At 35.4% G+C, this 14,379-nt stretch overlaps 1 protein-coding gene across 3 annotated transcripts in view; it reads left to right on the top strand.

The window, feature by feature from the left end:
• The window catches only part of GPC5 (glypican 5), a 1,207,509-nt gene that overhangs the window by 244,052 nt on the left and 949,078 nt on the right, over positions 1-14,379 (top strand). For 2 of the 3 annotated variants that reach the window (XM_019737193.3, XM_088792886.1), the window contains exon 3: positions 7,129-7,823. In XM_019737193.3, the coding sequence (XP_019592752.3) occupies positions 7,129-7,823 (695 nt within the window). The remainder of the gene's footprint in view (positions 1-7,128; positions 7,824-14,379) is intronic. The other variant, XM_088792887.1, reaches the window with a different exon arrangement.

Raw genomic sequence — 14,379 nt, 5'->3', positions numbered from 1 at the left:
CACCAGCCTCAACTTTTCCCCTGAGACCCATGTATTTTATCTGTATACTGATAATCTTCATTTGAATTTCTAAGTGGTATTTCAATCTTAACATGTCCAAAATCGAACTTTTAATTTCCAACTCCCACCACACGCAACCATGGTGCCTCCAGAGTCTTGGCTATGTGAGTTAATGGCACCACTGCTGAGGCACAGGCTTCAGAGTTACCCTTCAGTTGCCCTTTTCCCTTCCAGCCCCTTCCATACAACAGCTTGTTCTTGTGGCTATTATTCAATACATATGGCTAATGTGATCACTTTTCGTAACTTACCCCCCCACCACTGCAATTCAGCCCACCACTGTGACCCACACTGTTACTGTAGCCTATTAACTGGACTTCCTGTTTTCACTCTTCTTCTGCCCCTGCATTCCATTCTCCACACAGCAGCCACTGTGATTTTATAATACACAAACCAGATCATGTTTCTCCATGTTTAAAATTCTCCAGTAGCTTCCCATTCCACATGTAAAACTCAAACCCCTTACCGTAGTCTGTGAGACTGCTGTGACCTGCCTCTGCTTACTTCTCTGCCCTTTCTCTCTTCTCACTCACTGGTCTCCAATCACATTGACTTTCTTTGGGGTTTTAAGTCAACAAAACGTCTTCACATCTTAAAACATCGCAATCCAGTTCTTCCGAAACTGCTTACCATTCCCCACCTTCTCATGCCTAGCGCTTTTTCATCATCGAAGTCTCTGTTTAACTATTGTCTCCCAAGAGAAGGTTTTCACACTCACCCTATCTCAAATGGTCACTCTATAGAAAGTCAATTTGCCCAAACCTATTTGCTAAAATCAATTTTTAAAAATTTGCCAAATAACCAACCATTATGTGTAGTTTGGATATATTTGGTAAATTCAGAAAGTTTGCTATTGGGAATAGATTAAACAGGGAATTTACTTTCAATTAATTATCTCTTAATGAGTTGATTATGGACAAATTGACCTAGAGCCATCCAAAACAGTGCCCTATCACTTTCTATCCTTTACTCTCTTTTTTCAATTTTACGTAGTTAACAGAATGATAAATCATATTTATTTGCTCGCTTTAATACTTTCTCTCCTACCCTTTAGGTTCTAAGCCCAATAAGGACAGAAACTTCTATGGCTTGTTCAGTTTTAGCTTTAAAGTCTACAACAGCTGCTCAACAATATTGGTTTGAAGGGATGAATGAAGTAATGAATTTCAAAAGAAACTAGATTTGAATACATTGAAGAGGGGATAGGCGATGTATCGATATAAGCTGAAACTAAAGCACATCTCATTTCTTGAGATGTCAAAAAGAGAAAATGAGGGCAGAGATTTGAGGGTATAATGACATAAAGGTTTTTGTTTATTGAAGTAGAGAAGAGACCAATGTATTCGAGTATGAAATTAACCAAGAAAACAAAACCAAGAACCACCAATAAAGGATGTGGATTTTTTAGTTCTGTATAAAAATAGATAATATAAATTAGTAAAAAACCCCCACAAAACTGTCCTATATGACTGTTTTGTATTTCTAGATTGTGTTTCTTGGTTCATTTTAAAGAGGATTAGAAGATTTGGTATTAAATCTGTACCACACAATAATTCATGAAACAGTCTACAGTGGATTGTTTAGCAATGATTTTATCAGTTATATAAGCACTTAATTGAGTTTAAATTCTTGCTAAAATCATAAACTGATTTTCAGAACATAAATGGTTACAAAATAATATTATAAATAAATGTGAAGCACTATGATAGCCAAATTAATGGGGAGGGCAATGAGGGAGGAGAAAAGTTGAGAAAGCACTTTTCCATGCAGTGCATGTCCTAGGAGACCAGATTAATTATCAATATGTTAATTCTTGGTGGTACAGATTAATATCTCACTCACTACTTATTTGTATAGATGACTAATTTCTGAAGAATGATATTATAAATCATACTGCATAACGTTTAAAAATATGTCATTAAATTAATATTCCAGAAAATATTTATTACACATTTTACTTTATGAAAAATTTAGGAAAAATGCAAATACCATATGGATAAATTCAGTATAAACACTTCCAAACTAGAAAAATAGATAATTGTTGCTTTTATTTAAGTATACGTATCTTCAGAGTGGCTATAATTGTCTTCTGATAATTAAAGGAATTATTAAATGTGACCCTATCAAAATTATTGTCAGCCATTTTTGTTTAAAATACAGCAGAAGAATTACAACTCGTTGTAATGTATATGTGATAAATGCTGCTTGAGAAATTACTCTTCAAATGATCTACATATTTAGTCATCTGTCTATAATTCAATTCAGAGGATACGTAGTCTCAGGAACAAACTAGCTCTAAAGTAGCAGAGTAGTAATGAATTGTCTGTTGTAGTAACACAATCTGTGACTTGAGAATTGTAATGCACAAAAATGTAAATTTACTCTGAAAATTTCTCTTTGACCCAGATATAGATTATAAAATCATCTAATTAACCATGGTTGGTATAATTTAATCTTTCTTCATCTATTTTGTTATGTTTGAGGATATCTGCAGTCCTAAATTGTAGTAGACACTTCAAATTTTGTATCTTAAAATACTCATATATCAAAAACAAATAAGAAATATGAAAAGGTTCATAAACTATCTGTTCATGTCATGCTGGTTAGATTATCATGAAAGTTTTTCCATGGTCATTATGTTTTGAAATCAACTTTATCTTTAAAGCAATAAAAGCCCTATAAATATTAAGTTTCTGCTATTTCAAAAAGATACCTGCATATTAATGTTCACTGATTTTGCAGTTCATCAAATTTAATTTTCAATTGATATCATCTGATTTTATCTCCACCAGTTTTATTTAAGTTTAAATTATTGATTTAACTTTCAATAATTATTTATATATATATAATAAAATATCTCTGAAGGGAATGTGGACTAGAAAATGTTGAAATAAAATTTCTAGTTATAATAAGTGTTTTATTATTAAAATTTCACAGAATGTTAATGTTGAAAATTGAAGTGTGTGCAGATAAACTTCATGCATTCCAATTTCACTTTTTACTTTATGAGATAATACATGAATTGATTTTCTCATAAAGCTGGGAGAAATTATGTTTTTATTCAATCAGCAATTAGATTGCAGTTTTTATTCAATCTGACACTCTTAGGTATTAAAAGGAAAATTGAAAGTTTTCTGCCTTGATAGACTTGATCTTATATTACTGAAAGGAGATTTTTTGTAGTCTTGTAGTCTAGTCCTTAAATATCTTAAGAAAGCCTAGAAAATGTTTATTTTCAAGATATGATGAGTTTTAGCACATGAATAGAAAGCTATTACTTATATAGCTTGGATGAAGGGTATTTTTTTTATTTATTAGAACTTGTAATGAAAGGAACTGTATAGTATCTCTTTAGTAGTTAAGTAGATATGGTAAATTATTTAGCACCTAACCTACCTTGGATTTATAAACTCTGGTTTTATAAGTGGATTATTCTTTTGCATAGCAGCAAAATGTTTTGTTCATTTGACAAGTTTAAATTTATATTAAAATCAAAATGTTAATTTCATTAAATGGAAACACTCAACTCTGTGGTAAATATAGTAGAAGAAAGTGATCGTTTTACAAATTCAGAGTTAATATAACAATTAGTAAATTCAGCTTCTTATTTTACCAACTTTATAAAAGTTACTAATATAATTCATTGGATTGGCATCTAGATTCTTCAGTTTATGACATGTGTTTATGTAATAAAATTTTATAAATCTTTAGGACCAAAAATTCACAAAAGTATGTTTATTCCTACAAATTAAATAACAAAGGTAAATAGAACAAGTGTTTACAGTTTTTCTCATTGATTGGATTTAAGGAATGTCATGATTACAAGTACACATTCAAAAATACATGCTTTACATATGTTTAGGAAATTCAATTAACTGGAATGTGTCAATATTAGATTTAATACAGAATCAAAGGAAAAAAAAATAAAACTTATATTGTGATGAGTTAATAGAATATTGAAAAAGTATTACAGAATAAGTTCAATTTTAAAAGCGATTTTATGTTTAAATATTCAGGAAATAATCAGAATGTTGATATTTGAGAATATAGACTCTTATTCAAAGTGTAGTAAAATCAATACATAATTATGAAAACTAAAATTTTAATAAATACAATATTAGGGAACTTCTAAAATTTTACTATGATACAAGTCCCAAAAATTTCATCAGCTTTTTAGTTATTTTGTTTAAAATAAAATGACACGAAAGCAGGGAAAAACTAGTCTGAAATAAAATAAAATCAAAACTGTAAACTGTTTCAGAAGTTTATTTTTTAATTAAAAACTCAAACAGTAATCAAATTAGTTTGTTGCCAGTAGTGCAGAGTAGCCTTACAAAAGAAATAATGACTTTTGGAAATACTGTACTCGTATTTGTTTGGAATGGATGCTCCTAAATGCTAAATATATTCTTTTGAATATTGCTTTTACAAAATAAATTAATTTGCAAACCTATTAGATATAGCAACTGAAAAGATAAATTGCATATATTCCTGAATAAGTTATAAATTTATAGCGCTGGAATTTATAAAGGAACATTTTATGTTTAATTTTAAAAAGGTGTGTATTTGAGCATCATTTAGAGTTGGCAGAAGTCAGATGTAATGGTTGTCTTGCCTGGAGTAGCATTCAACTTTTATTGCACTGAAAAGCTTTGCAGGTATCAGTCACATACATCTTCAGCATGCACCTTAGAAATCTTGGTGGGAAGCATGTAAGAGTGCCTGTGATACATGGGTATCTTTGAACCTATCCTTAATTTATCTTACAAAAGTTTAACCATTATTGATAAATAAAATCATTTGTAACTTACTTCATAGTTCATAGCCACAAAGAAGTTGCTGAGAAAAATGAGCCTATGTTATTGATAAAAATATAAGCTTAGCAGTTTCATTTTAGTTCCAACAATGGTTTAATTTGTTTTTCACACTGACTTGTGGGGATCCGTGGCTGAGACTGCAGTGGCAACTCTCGTGGTGGAAAGCTTGTCCAACCACTCTATAATAAAAGCAGAGAGAACATTCTGTAGACATCTGCAATTGCAATGTTTCAAAAACTGACCAAGTAAAAAGAATCACTTTCTTTCATCTCCTTGTTGAATATGGATTTCTGGACCAAGATAGATCTACTGAGTTAGAATCCACAGTGCAGAGACCTGGCAATTGGTATTTCCCCCACTCCACCAAGATCATAGGGCCAGTTGGTTGTTCGTGCTGTCTCAGTTGGCAGAGTAGCTAATCTCAGTTGAAGCTTTCAGTCACCATCCTGTTTTCATTCTTTCACATTTTATGTAGTTTATACTCTAGTGGGCATTGAAAATGCATAGGTGATGCATGAGACCTGCCTAGTTAACAATCTAGAGTTTATACTACTAGGTTGCAACAGAGTTGAAACAGCCTGTAAAAGCTATTGCCTTTGCTTGCAAGGTAGATGCACTCTCTTAGTTCTGGCTGTTGTAACAGAGTACCATTGACTGGGTGGTTTATAAACAACAGAGATTTATTTCTTACAGTTCTGGAAGCTGGGACATCCAAGATCAAGGTGCCAGTAGATTGATTATCTGGTAACAGCTCACATTTTGGTTCACAGAAAGCCATCTTCTCTCTGTCCTCACCTGGCAGAAGGGGCAAGGGAGCTCTCCAGGGCCCCTTTTATAAGGACACAAATCCCATTCTTGAGGGCTCCACCCTTATCACCAAATCACTTCCCAACAGCCACGCTTCCAAATACCATAACATTGAAGATTAGGTTTCACCAAATGAATTTTAAGGGGAACACAAAATATGCATTCTAGCATGCACCTTGACATATCACACTAAGACCTGGAACTTAACATGGATTAGTCTCAGAACAGAATCAGAATACATATACTGTATTGTATTGTATCTGTGCTTTTCAGGAAAGTTTTGTTTGTTTTAGGATGCTATGGAATATTTGAGGCACAGTTCCACTTCATTAGTAGCTCTCCCTGCGTGTCTGCTTTTTATCATTTCATTTTATTCTACTGATGTTCCATCTCTTTTTATAATATAGTCAATGGTTTGATTACTGAATTACTGTAAGGTCTTTTACAATCTAATTAAAAATAGCTATGAGCTTGGGGTTATGGGAGATAATTTTACTGGCGTACTTTATAATTAATTATATGTTGATATAGTCCAGTATCATATTTAGGCTAATTATGAAATGTAATTACTAGTGTAGCCAAGATGGTTGACTGCTGCCTAAAGCTATCATTTTGAAATGCAGCTTTTACTTGATGATTACTACAACCTCCCTTAATTTGTGGATACATTATTCTCTGTTCTTTCTGTGGAGAAATTGATTTGGAAGCATCAGTTTCTGAAGTAAGAAAATAAAACATCCCACAGTAATATCTTTAAAGACAAGATGATAAAAACAACAGAAGATAGTTGAGAAGGTGGTCACACAATTAGTTATCGTCATCAGTTAATACAGTTCATGACTTTCCCGCTTCTTAAACAAGGTTTTACAATTTAGGGTTAGTTTAATCATACAATGTTTTACTTTCTTTTTTAATCAGAGCCTGCTAGGAAGTCTGAGGATTGTCTGGCTTCCTTTCTCTCTGCAGTAACTAGTGCAATTTATTATTATTATAATGAATATAAAACAAAACAAAACAAAAAAAAAGAAGCAATAAAAATACAGTAGGTGTTGAATCAAATATTTAACATCATTATCTTTTATAAATAATGAACTCATGATCAGCAATTATTTTCTCAGTGACACTTTTTTCTATCATTAGTGGGTTATGAATGACTATGAAAAAAATAAACAATCATGCATTAAATTCTATTTTTGATATCTATACTTTTCAAAGATGTTTAATTCTAGGAAATACAACTCTGTAAAAGAAGTATTCTGTATGTAATGCCCACTGTTGACCAGCCATTATCCTTGGAAAGGTAAGTTGGAGTTAGTAGGCTGAGCAGTCTCATTTAGATCCTTAGTTTTGATGCAGTATGCTCATTTACTGTCTGGAGCAGATGGGCGAACAGTAAAAACATGAATACTAAGCCCTTTCATCTTTACCTCTGCTTTTGTTACAGAAACCCTTGAAACCCTCATCAGACAAGCAGAAAATTATACCAGTATCCTTTTTTGCAACACCTACAGGAACATGGCCTTAGAGGCTGCTGCTTCAGTTCAAGAGTTCTTCACTGATGTAGGGCTCTATTTATTTGGTGCGGATGTTAACCCTGAAGAATTTGTGAACAGATTCTTTGACAGTCTTTTCCCCTTAGTCTACGATCATCTCATTAACCCTGGTGTGGCCGATAGTTCCCTGGAATACTCGGAATGCATCCGGATGGCTCGGCGGGACCTGAGTCCATTTGGTAATATCCCCCAAAGAGTAATGGGGCAGATGGGGCGGTCGCTGCTGCCCAGCCGCACATTTCTGCAGGCGCTGAATCTGGGCATTGAAGTCATCAACACCACAGACCATCTGCACTTCTCCAAAGAGTGCAGCAGAGCCGTAATGAGGATGCAGTACTGCCCACACTGCCAGGGCCTGACGCTCAGTAAGCCTTGCATGGGGTATTGCCTCAACGTCATGAGAGGCTGTTTGGCACACATGGCAGAGCTTAACCCACACTGGCACGCATACATTCGGTCATTGGAAGAGTTATCGGATGCCATGCATGGGACATATGATGTTGAACACGTTCTCCTGAACTTCCACCTGCTTGTTAATGATGCTGTGATGCAGGCTCACCTCGATGGACCAAAATTATCGGATCAGGTAAGGGGAGACTCCACATTTCCTGTCTGACTTTTTAGAGTATTAGCCATATACATTGTTTGTTGACTATAAGCACATGATTACGTACTTTACATTTATGGCAGTTCAACAGGTTAATACTTTAGGAAATAGTAGCATGATGCATGGCTTGTCATAGTCGATTCAAGGTATACTTTTTAATGTATCTTATATTGAAATGTTGCTTAGCTAAAATACCACTTTCTCCTCTAAGTCGGACCTTTCTCATAGGGCTCGTTTAGTGAGGTAAAGAGGGCTCAGGCTTAAAATCAGGACTGGCATAGATTTGAATGGACTATTTGCCCATAAATTGCAGGTCGCTAACTTCTTTGAGCCTCAATTTCCTCAGTGACTAAACAAGAATAGTAACACATAACTTTTGAAATATTCTTTTTTGGAAGTATGTGAGCAGACTACCCTGTGTGGTGCCCTGGTACTCAAAAAATGAGTAGTTATTAGTATTTCAAAGGTATTTAACATTAAAATAGAAAATGCCAGTTTTACATTCTTTAAATGAAGACTTGGTAGCTTAGTGTTCAAAAGTGTTTCTTCAGAGATTCTCCAAAGTCTGTCACAGTGATGGTGTGATGATTTTTCAAAACATATATACAACATCACGGTGTTTTATTCCAAGAAGTCTTTGAGAAACAAAATCATCAGATCAAAGGACATGAAAGTGTTCTATTTCTCCCACCTTCTGTAGAGCCATTTTCTTATATATTCCCAGGCTCCCTCAGTAGTGGTTGGCATATCCCATTCAGTCAAGTAGGACATGCTGCTGATATTTATCCTAAATCTTTTCTCCTGAAATAACATTATACTCAGTGTCAACAGAATACATCTCCCCACCCTGACACTGATTTACTGAATGAATAAACAATCTTATCATTAGCTTTGTAAGTCAGTTCCTTTAATTAATTTCCCATGGAAATTGGACCTGAAAATCTTCATGTCCAACCACCTCCTCTCCTTTCTTCCTAACTTTCAGGGTCTTTGCAGTCCCTGTGTAAGCCTGTATGGCCCCTTTATTCAAATTAGGAATTGTGTCCTATTTAGATGGATACCATTCAATATCATGATATGGCTTGGTGGGTGGAGGGCGAGCTGGATTTCAACTCCCACGTTCTTTTCCATTCAGCTGAGTGTCCTTATATAACGAATAAGTTTCCAACCATATGCAATGGTCCTTGTCGTTTTGCAGTCTCTCATTCTTTTGGGAAATCAGACACATGCTGGAACTTTTGGAAGGGATATAACGAGCCAACTTAAAATTAGGTATAAAATCAAGTATTTCATAGTTATGAGGAATAAACATTTAGATCCAAGAAAATGTTGATATTATGATATTGAGTATCTCCAGAATAGAAAATAGGCACAGGAAATATGAAACCAAGTCCAGATTTAATAATACTCGTAATTTTGTGGATGCCATTTAATCTCAGGGCCAGAGTTTGTGTGTGTGTGTGTGTACACACATGTATATATATGTTACAGGATGCATTTTTAAGATTCTTTTTATTATGTATTATGTATTTTGTTTATTATTTATTATTGCATCCTCTTTAGGTGGATGCAATAAAATCTTTTCATTATTTATTATGTATTTTGGAGATCTGGAGGACCTTTTGGTATCCTTAAAATTGATCACAGAAAATTATCTGTTTTTTCTATTTCGAAGACTAAACTAACATGGGTTTGTGGTTAGATAGACATGTTTTCAACTCTTGCGTTTGCTACTCATTAGTTACATGGTCTGCGTAGGCTACTAAATCCCTTTGCATCTGTTTTATCCTGTGTGAAGTAGGGAGTAGTAGTTTAACTGGAATAGTGCTGGTAAGGCTCTGAGATTTGTAGGCACTTGGTACTTGAGAATGCTGCTTTCTTCTTTTCTTGTTCTGAGGCCAGCCCTGAGCAAACCTCAGGCAAGCAGGTAACTTTAGTATTTCAAAGGATTAGAACCATCACTGTGCTTGTGTTATATAAATACGTTTTAAACACAACTTTTGTCATATGAAACTCCAGGATCAATTTTCAAAGAACATTATTTTCTTTTAAGTAAATAGTTTTCTTTCATTACCATAAATAGTCCAATGCTTATCTTGAGTAACATCAATTATTACTAAAAAATTGTAGATTTTTTTTTTCTAAATGAAACAACTGAGAGTCTCCTTTTAACTTATGGTGACAGAACAAGAAATTGGTTTTAAATTCCTTGAAAATTGACTCATTAATATTTATTTCTTCCAACTTCAAAGTGATTTATAAGCTGTTTATCAAGTTTTGATAACTAGTTCACACATCAATGAATTTAACAAATTCAAAATAAATTACTGGAGATCCAGAAAATAATGACTTTCCCACATTCCCAAAGTAATCTCTGAGATCTAGTACTTCTAAGTCTAGTCTCAGTAAATACATGTTTTCACTTTAAGGAAACCACAGTGGTACCTGATGTATCATATTTCAGTTGGATGAATTTCGACTGGCAAAAAAAAATGTTCTCAATTTCCAGAAGAAATCATAAGTATCTTTTATTTGGTAAACCATTAGACAAACACATGCCTGGTAAGCTGTGAATCCTTCATCTTTTGGAAATTCGGCTTCTGCACATGTGGACCATGGGAGGCGGGGAGATCCAATTTAGCTCTCTAGCAACTTCTTATAAGGTTGAAATGATTAGCAGTGGGAAGGCCAAATTATGTACCTCGTGAGGTATGTCTAAATTATTTTAGGAACACGTTAGCTAACAAGTTTGCATACATTTTGGATAAATATTTCATACTATTTTGAAAATGTTGCATGATTAATTTGTAATTTTATCTTTCTGAGAAATATATTGTGGTACCAATTACTTGAGAATTATTACCTGTAACCATAAGAAAGGGGAATTTTTAAAATGTCTTGTGAAGGTCTGAAGGCCTATAAAGGGGAATGTGGACAAAATCTCCTAGAACAGTGGTCCATCGAGTTTGTGGACAGCTATAGTTGTTGGAAAGTTCATCCTTATGTGAACGTGTATCTGCCCCCTAAACCACAATGGATGGTACTCTAGAATGTAATTCTTTGACGACGGGGAATAAGTCTTAGCCATCTTAGACTTCAGATATTTGAAAGCTATTACTCTGCCTCTTGGCCTGACATCATCTCCAGGCTATTCATTCCCAATTTATTCAATTTTTCTATACATACTTTCTTCTTAAGATCACTACTTTAACCACACAGCTCTGTCTTGCTCTCCTGGAGGACATGTTGAATCAGGAGGAGTCAGCCAAATTGGAGGGACCATCGGGAGTGACGACTGGTAGACCTGAGCATGGATCTTTTCATTCATTCCCTCACCGTCACAGCCAGATGTTCTTCCTTCCTCAATCTGGTGTCTGGAGGATTCCTGTTTGTGGTCTCAGTCCTTTGCTAAAAGCACTTTTTGCTTTGTGTCGTTTTGAAAGTAAGGAATGGGGGAATAGTTTTCAGAAACTTTAAGTTCTTCTTCACTCAGTTTCTGTGTCATGTATGCATTTGCTTTCTGAAGTTTTCAAGGTTTCTCCTCAGCTAACAGATCTCTGATCCCAATAACATGAGATTTTGTCTCTTTGGAATAAGAAGGTTTTAATATCACCCAGTGATTCTTTTTAATTTTTCTGAAATAATTTTGCTTGACTTTTATAAGTGTGTAGCTATTCATATGCTTCACTGATGTTTTTAGCTGGTTTGAAATGATTCTCCTCCCCCCCCCCCCCAAATGGAGTAAATTCTCTCTAAATTGGATACCACATGAACATTTGTTTTTTTTCTTGATGAAGTTCAGCAAGAACTTGATATTTCTGTTAGAGTTTTTGCCTCACCCTTTCTACCTGGTTATTTTCTGAATGCAACAAAGATTTCTTGGTTGGGGATTTTTCAGATGATTTTTAAGTGCAGTGATAATTTTAGCTTCTACAGTTAGTTTTGGTAAATTGGTTGTCTTTTTTTTCTTTGAGAGTTTGTAAACTGGTATTTAACTCAGTCACATAAATCAATAGTCTTTCAGATTCATCAATTAAGAGGTCTCTATTTTCTGATTCCTTTGATATATCCAATTCCATGTTCCTGCAATGCATGTTGTCTTCCCGAAGAATGGAAGTGGTGTGGCTCATCTACACCAAGTATTCACTTAGAGGCTTGGTCTGACTTTCCTATTAAGACCTTACTCCCCAGGCAGGTTTTCTGATTTTTTTTTTCTCTAGTAAATTTGAGATTCTTCCCTTCCATTTGAGATGCTTTTAAAAAACAAATTATTAAATTTATTGGGGTGACATTGGTTAGTAAAATTATATAGGTTTCAAATGTACCTTTCTATAGTACATTATCTATATATTATGTTGTGTGTTCACCACCCAATATATGATGATGGAAGGAGAACATTTTTGAGATTCTTATGAAAGCAGTTTATGCTTCTCTGAAGATTGGAATTTTCCTCCACAGCCTCTGTCCATGCTGTCTGAAGCTCTTCTCCATTCTTCTTAGGGTTCCTGAAAGCTGTTTTGGTTGCAGCTACTTGATGTTGAATTTGCTTGCATGCATCTTCTAAGGAGTTCATATTGCTTGTAATGTCAGCCATCAGCTGAACTTTTATATATTTAGAATTTTCTTCTTTTCATGCTTTCTGTAAGCATCCAGTTTAAGCCCAAGTAAAGAGCTGTAGCTTTCCAGCTCTTTATTCATGGATAACATTTACTGTGTCTTATAGTAACTTCTCAAGTTTGGCTTCCAATTTAGTTGATTTAGGTCTCTAAACTCTCTTACCAAGTGGTAAAACTTCTCAGCAATTTGGTGTTTTTCCTCTAGAGGGACAGACCCTCCAGTGGCCTGTTCTTTGTCTCTCCTTGCAGAGTAATAAAATATTTTAAAAACAGAAATTCACTCTCTGATTATAAAAACCACCATCTCTCCCAGCTTGGGGAGCTGGGCCTGGGCTAAGCTCCCCTGGCACAACCCCCATTGCTGGGCATGGAGCCTCCAGGATCAACGTTACACAGGGAACCGCAGCATCAGTGGACACACCATGGACCCCAAGGCCACTGACAGCTCATCTCAGGTTTCCCTGACTCTGTGCCTGCAGCAGACCTCACAACCCTATGTTGAGTGTTCTGCCTAGAACTTCATGTGCCTAGAAACCAGAGCGGACCTCTGGAGGTGGTAGAATTGACAAGAAAAGCAGTGCGCACCAAACTTCCCCACATCTTGACCTACAAAGTCATTTATTATATCACATGACCCTAGGGGTATGGGCTGGGCTTTGTAGGCCAAAGGGGATGGCTAGCAGCTCTGGACACCCTGGGCTTTTCCTAGGTGTCCCAAGAACTAAGCAGGGAAATGTTTTTCTACATCTATAATTGTTCTTGTTTGAGAAGCTCCACTGTGGAGGATTGCAGGCCCCCAACACTGACCACTGATCTCTTCTTCAAATTCTTAATATTGTGGCGTTGGAGACCTAACTTAGCCCGTGATGATCAGAGAAGACTCTGAGTCTTGCCCCGTTGGTTTGTGTCTGGCTGGCCGTGGATGTTTGTGGGGAAGGGTGTGAGAGGCAGTATGTTAGGCCCTGGTAGGTAGGGCTTCTACTCCTCTATTTTCACATTTAGTAACTAGGGAAGAAAGAATAGGAATTTTCAGAGCATTCACATTTCAAGGATGTTGTCTAACTACGTGACCTTTGGCTCTATTGCCGTTTTTCTCTTCTGACTGTACCCCAGGGCCTGCTTGGACCAGATGGGCTGGTGGCTGAGCTCTAACTCTTCAGCAGCTGTTATTTGAGACAGCTAGAACTTCCCACTTTTAAAACTGAGACTTGCTTGTTCCTTATACAATTTTCTGCCACTCTTCTGTGTTCATTAGGAGACTAGAATGAGCAGATGAGACATTGCTGCAGTTAGTGCTGCAATTGCTGCAAATTACCCAAGGGAAATGTAAATAGTCGTAGAAATGGAAACCCAGGAGAGGTGCATGTAGGGTGTGAGAGTCAGTGCTGTTGTGTACAAACCACTTCAATGATCTTTGCGCTTCATTTGCCAGTACAATATGGATAGTCTGATTTGAAGAATATTCCACCTCATTTTATCAACCAACAATAGATGTTTGATGCTAGATTTCAGTTGGGCAAGGAGCTGTGCATTTCAAGGTGACCTCCAGGTTTTGATCTAAGGATAGGAAACCTTTGTCCTCCAACTGGATAAAGAAGGACTCTAACAACAATCTACTATATTGCCAAATGCTGTTAGGTTGGTGCAAAAGTAATTGCGGTTTTTGCAAATATTTTTAACCTTTTAAACCGCAATTACTTTTGCACCAACCTAATATGTTGTTATAACTTCTCTCAATAAAATAGTATTGAAAAAATTGTTCAAAAAATAAAAAAGGCGAAACATTACTCCATACTCTTTCAATGATTTAGGATAAACCACCTGAGTGATTTGTTTTTAAAATGTACTATTTTACTTACCATAAGGGCTGTACTGTGCTCTTTAAAGTTAGATGTTAATTTGCAAAAAATTGGCATTTT

This window comes from Rhinolophus sinicus, chromosome 16, assembly GCF_057876585.1.
Source record: "Rhinolophus sinicus isolate RSI-liver-muscle chromosome 16, RSI-T2T, whole genome shotgun sequence".
In the NCBI taxonomy this organism is placed as follows: Eukaryota; Metazoa; Chordata; class Mammalia; order Chiroptera; family Rhinolophidae; genus Rhinolophus; species Rhinolophus sinicus.
Note: the sequence above shows the minus strand (reverse complement) of the source record. Positions and strands in the feature narration are given on the sequence as shown.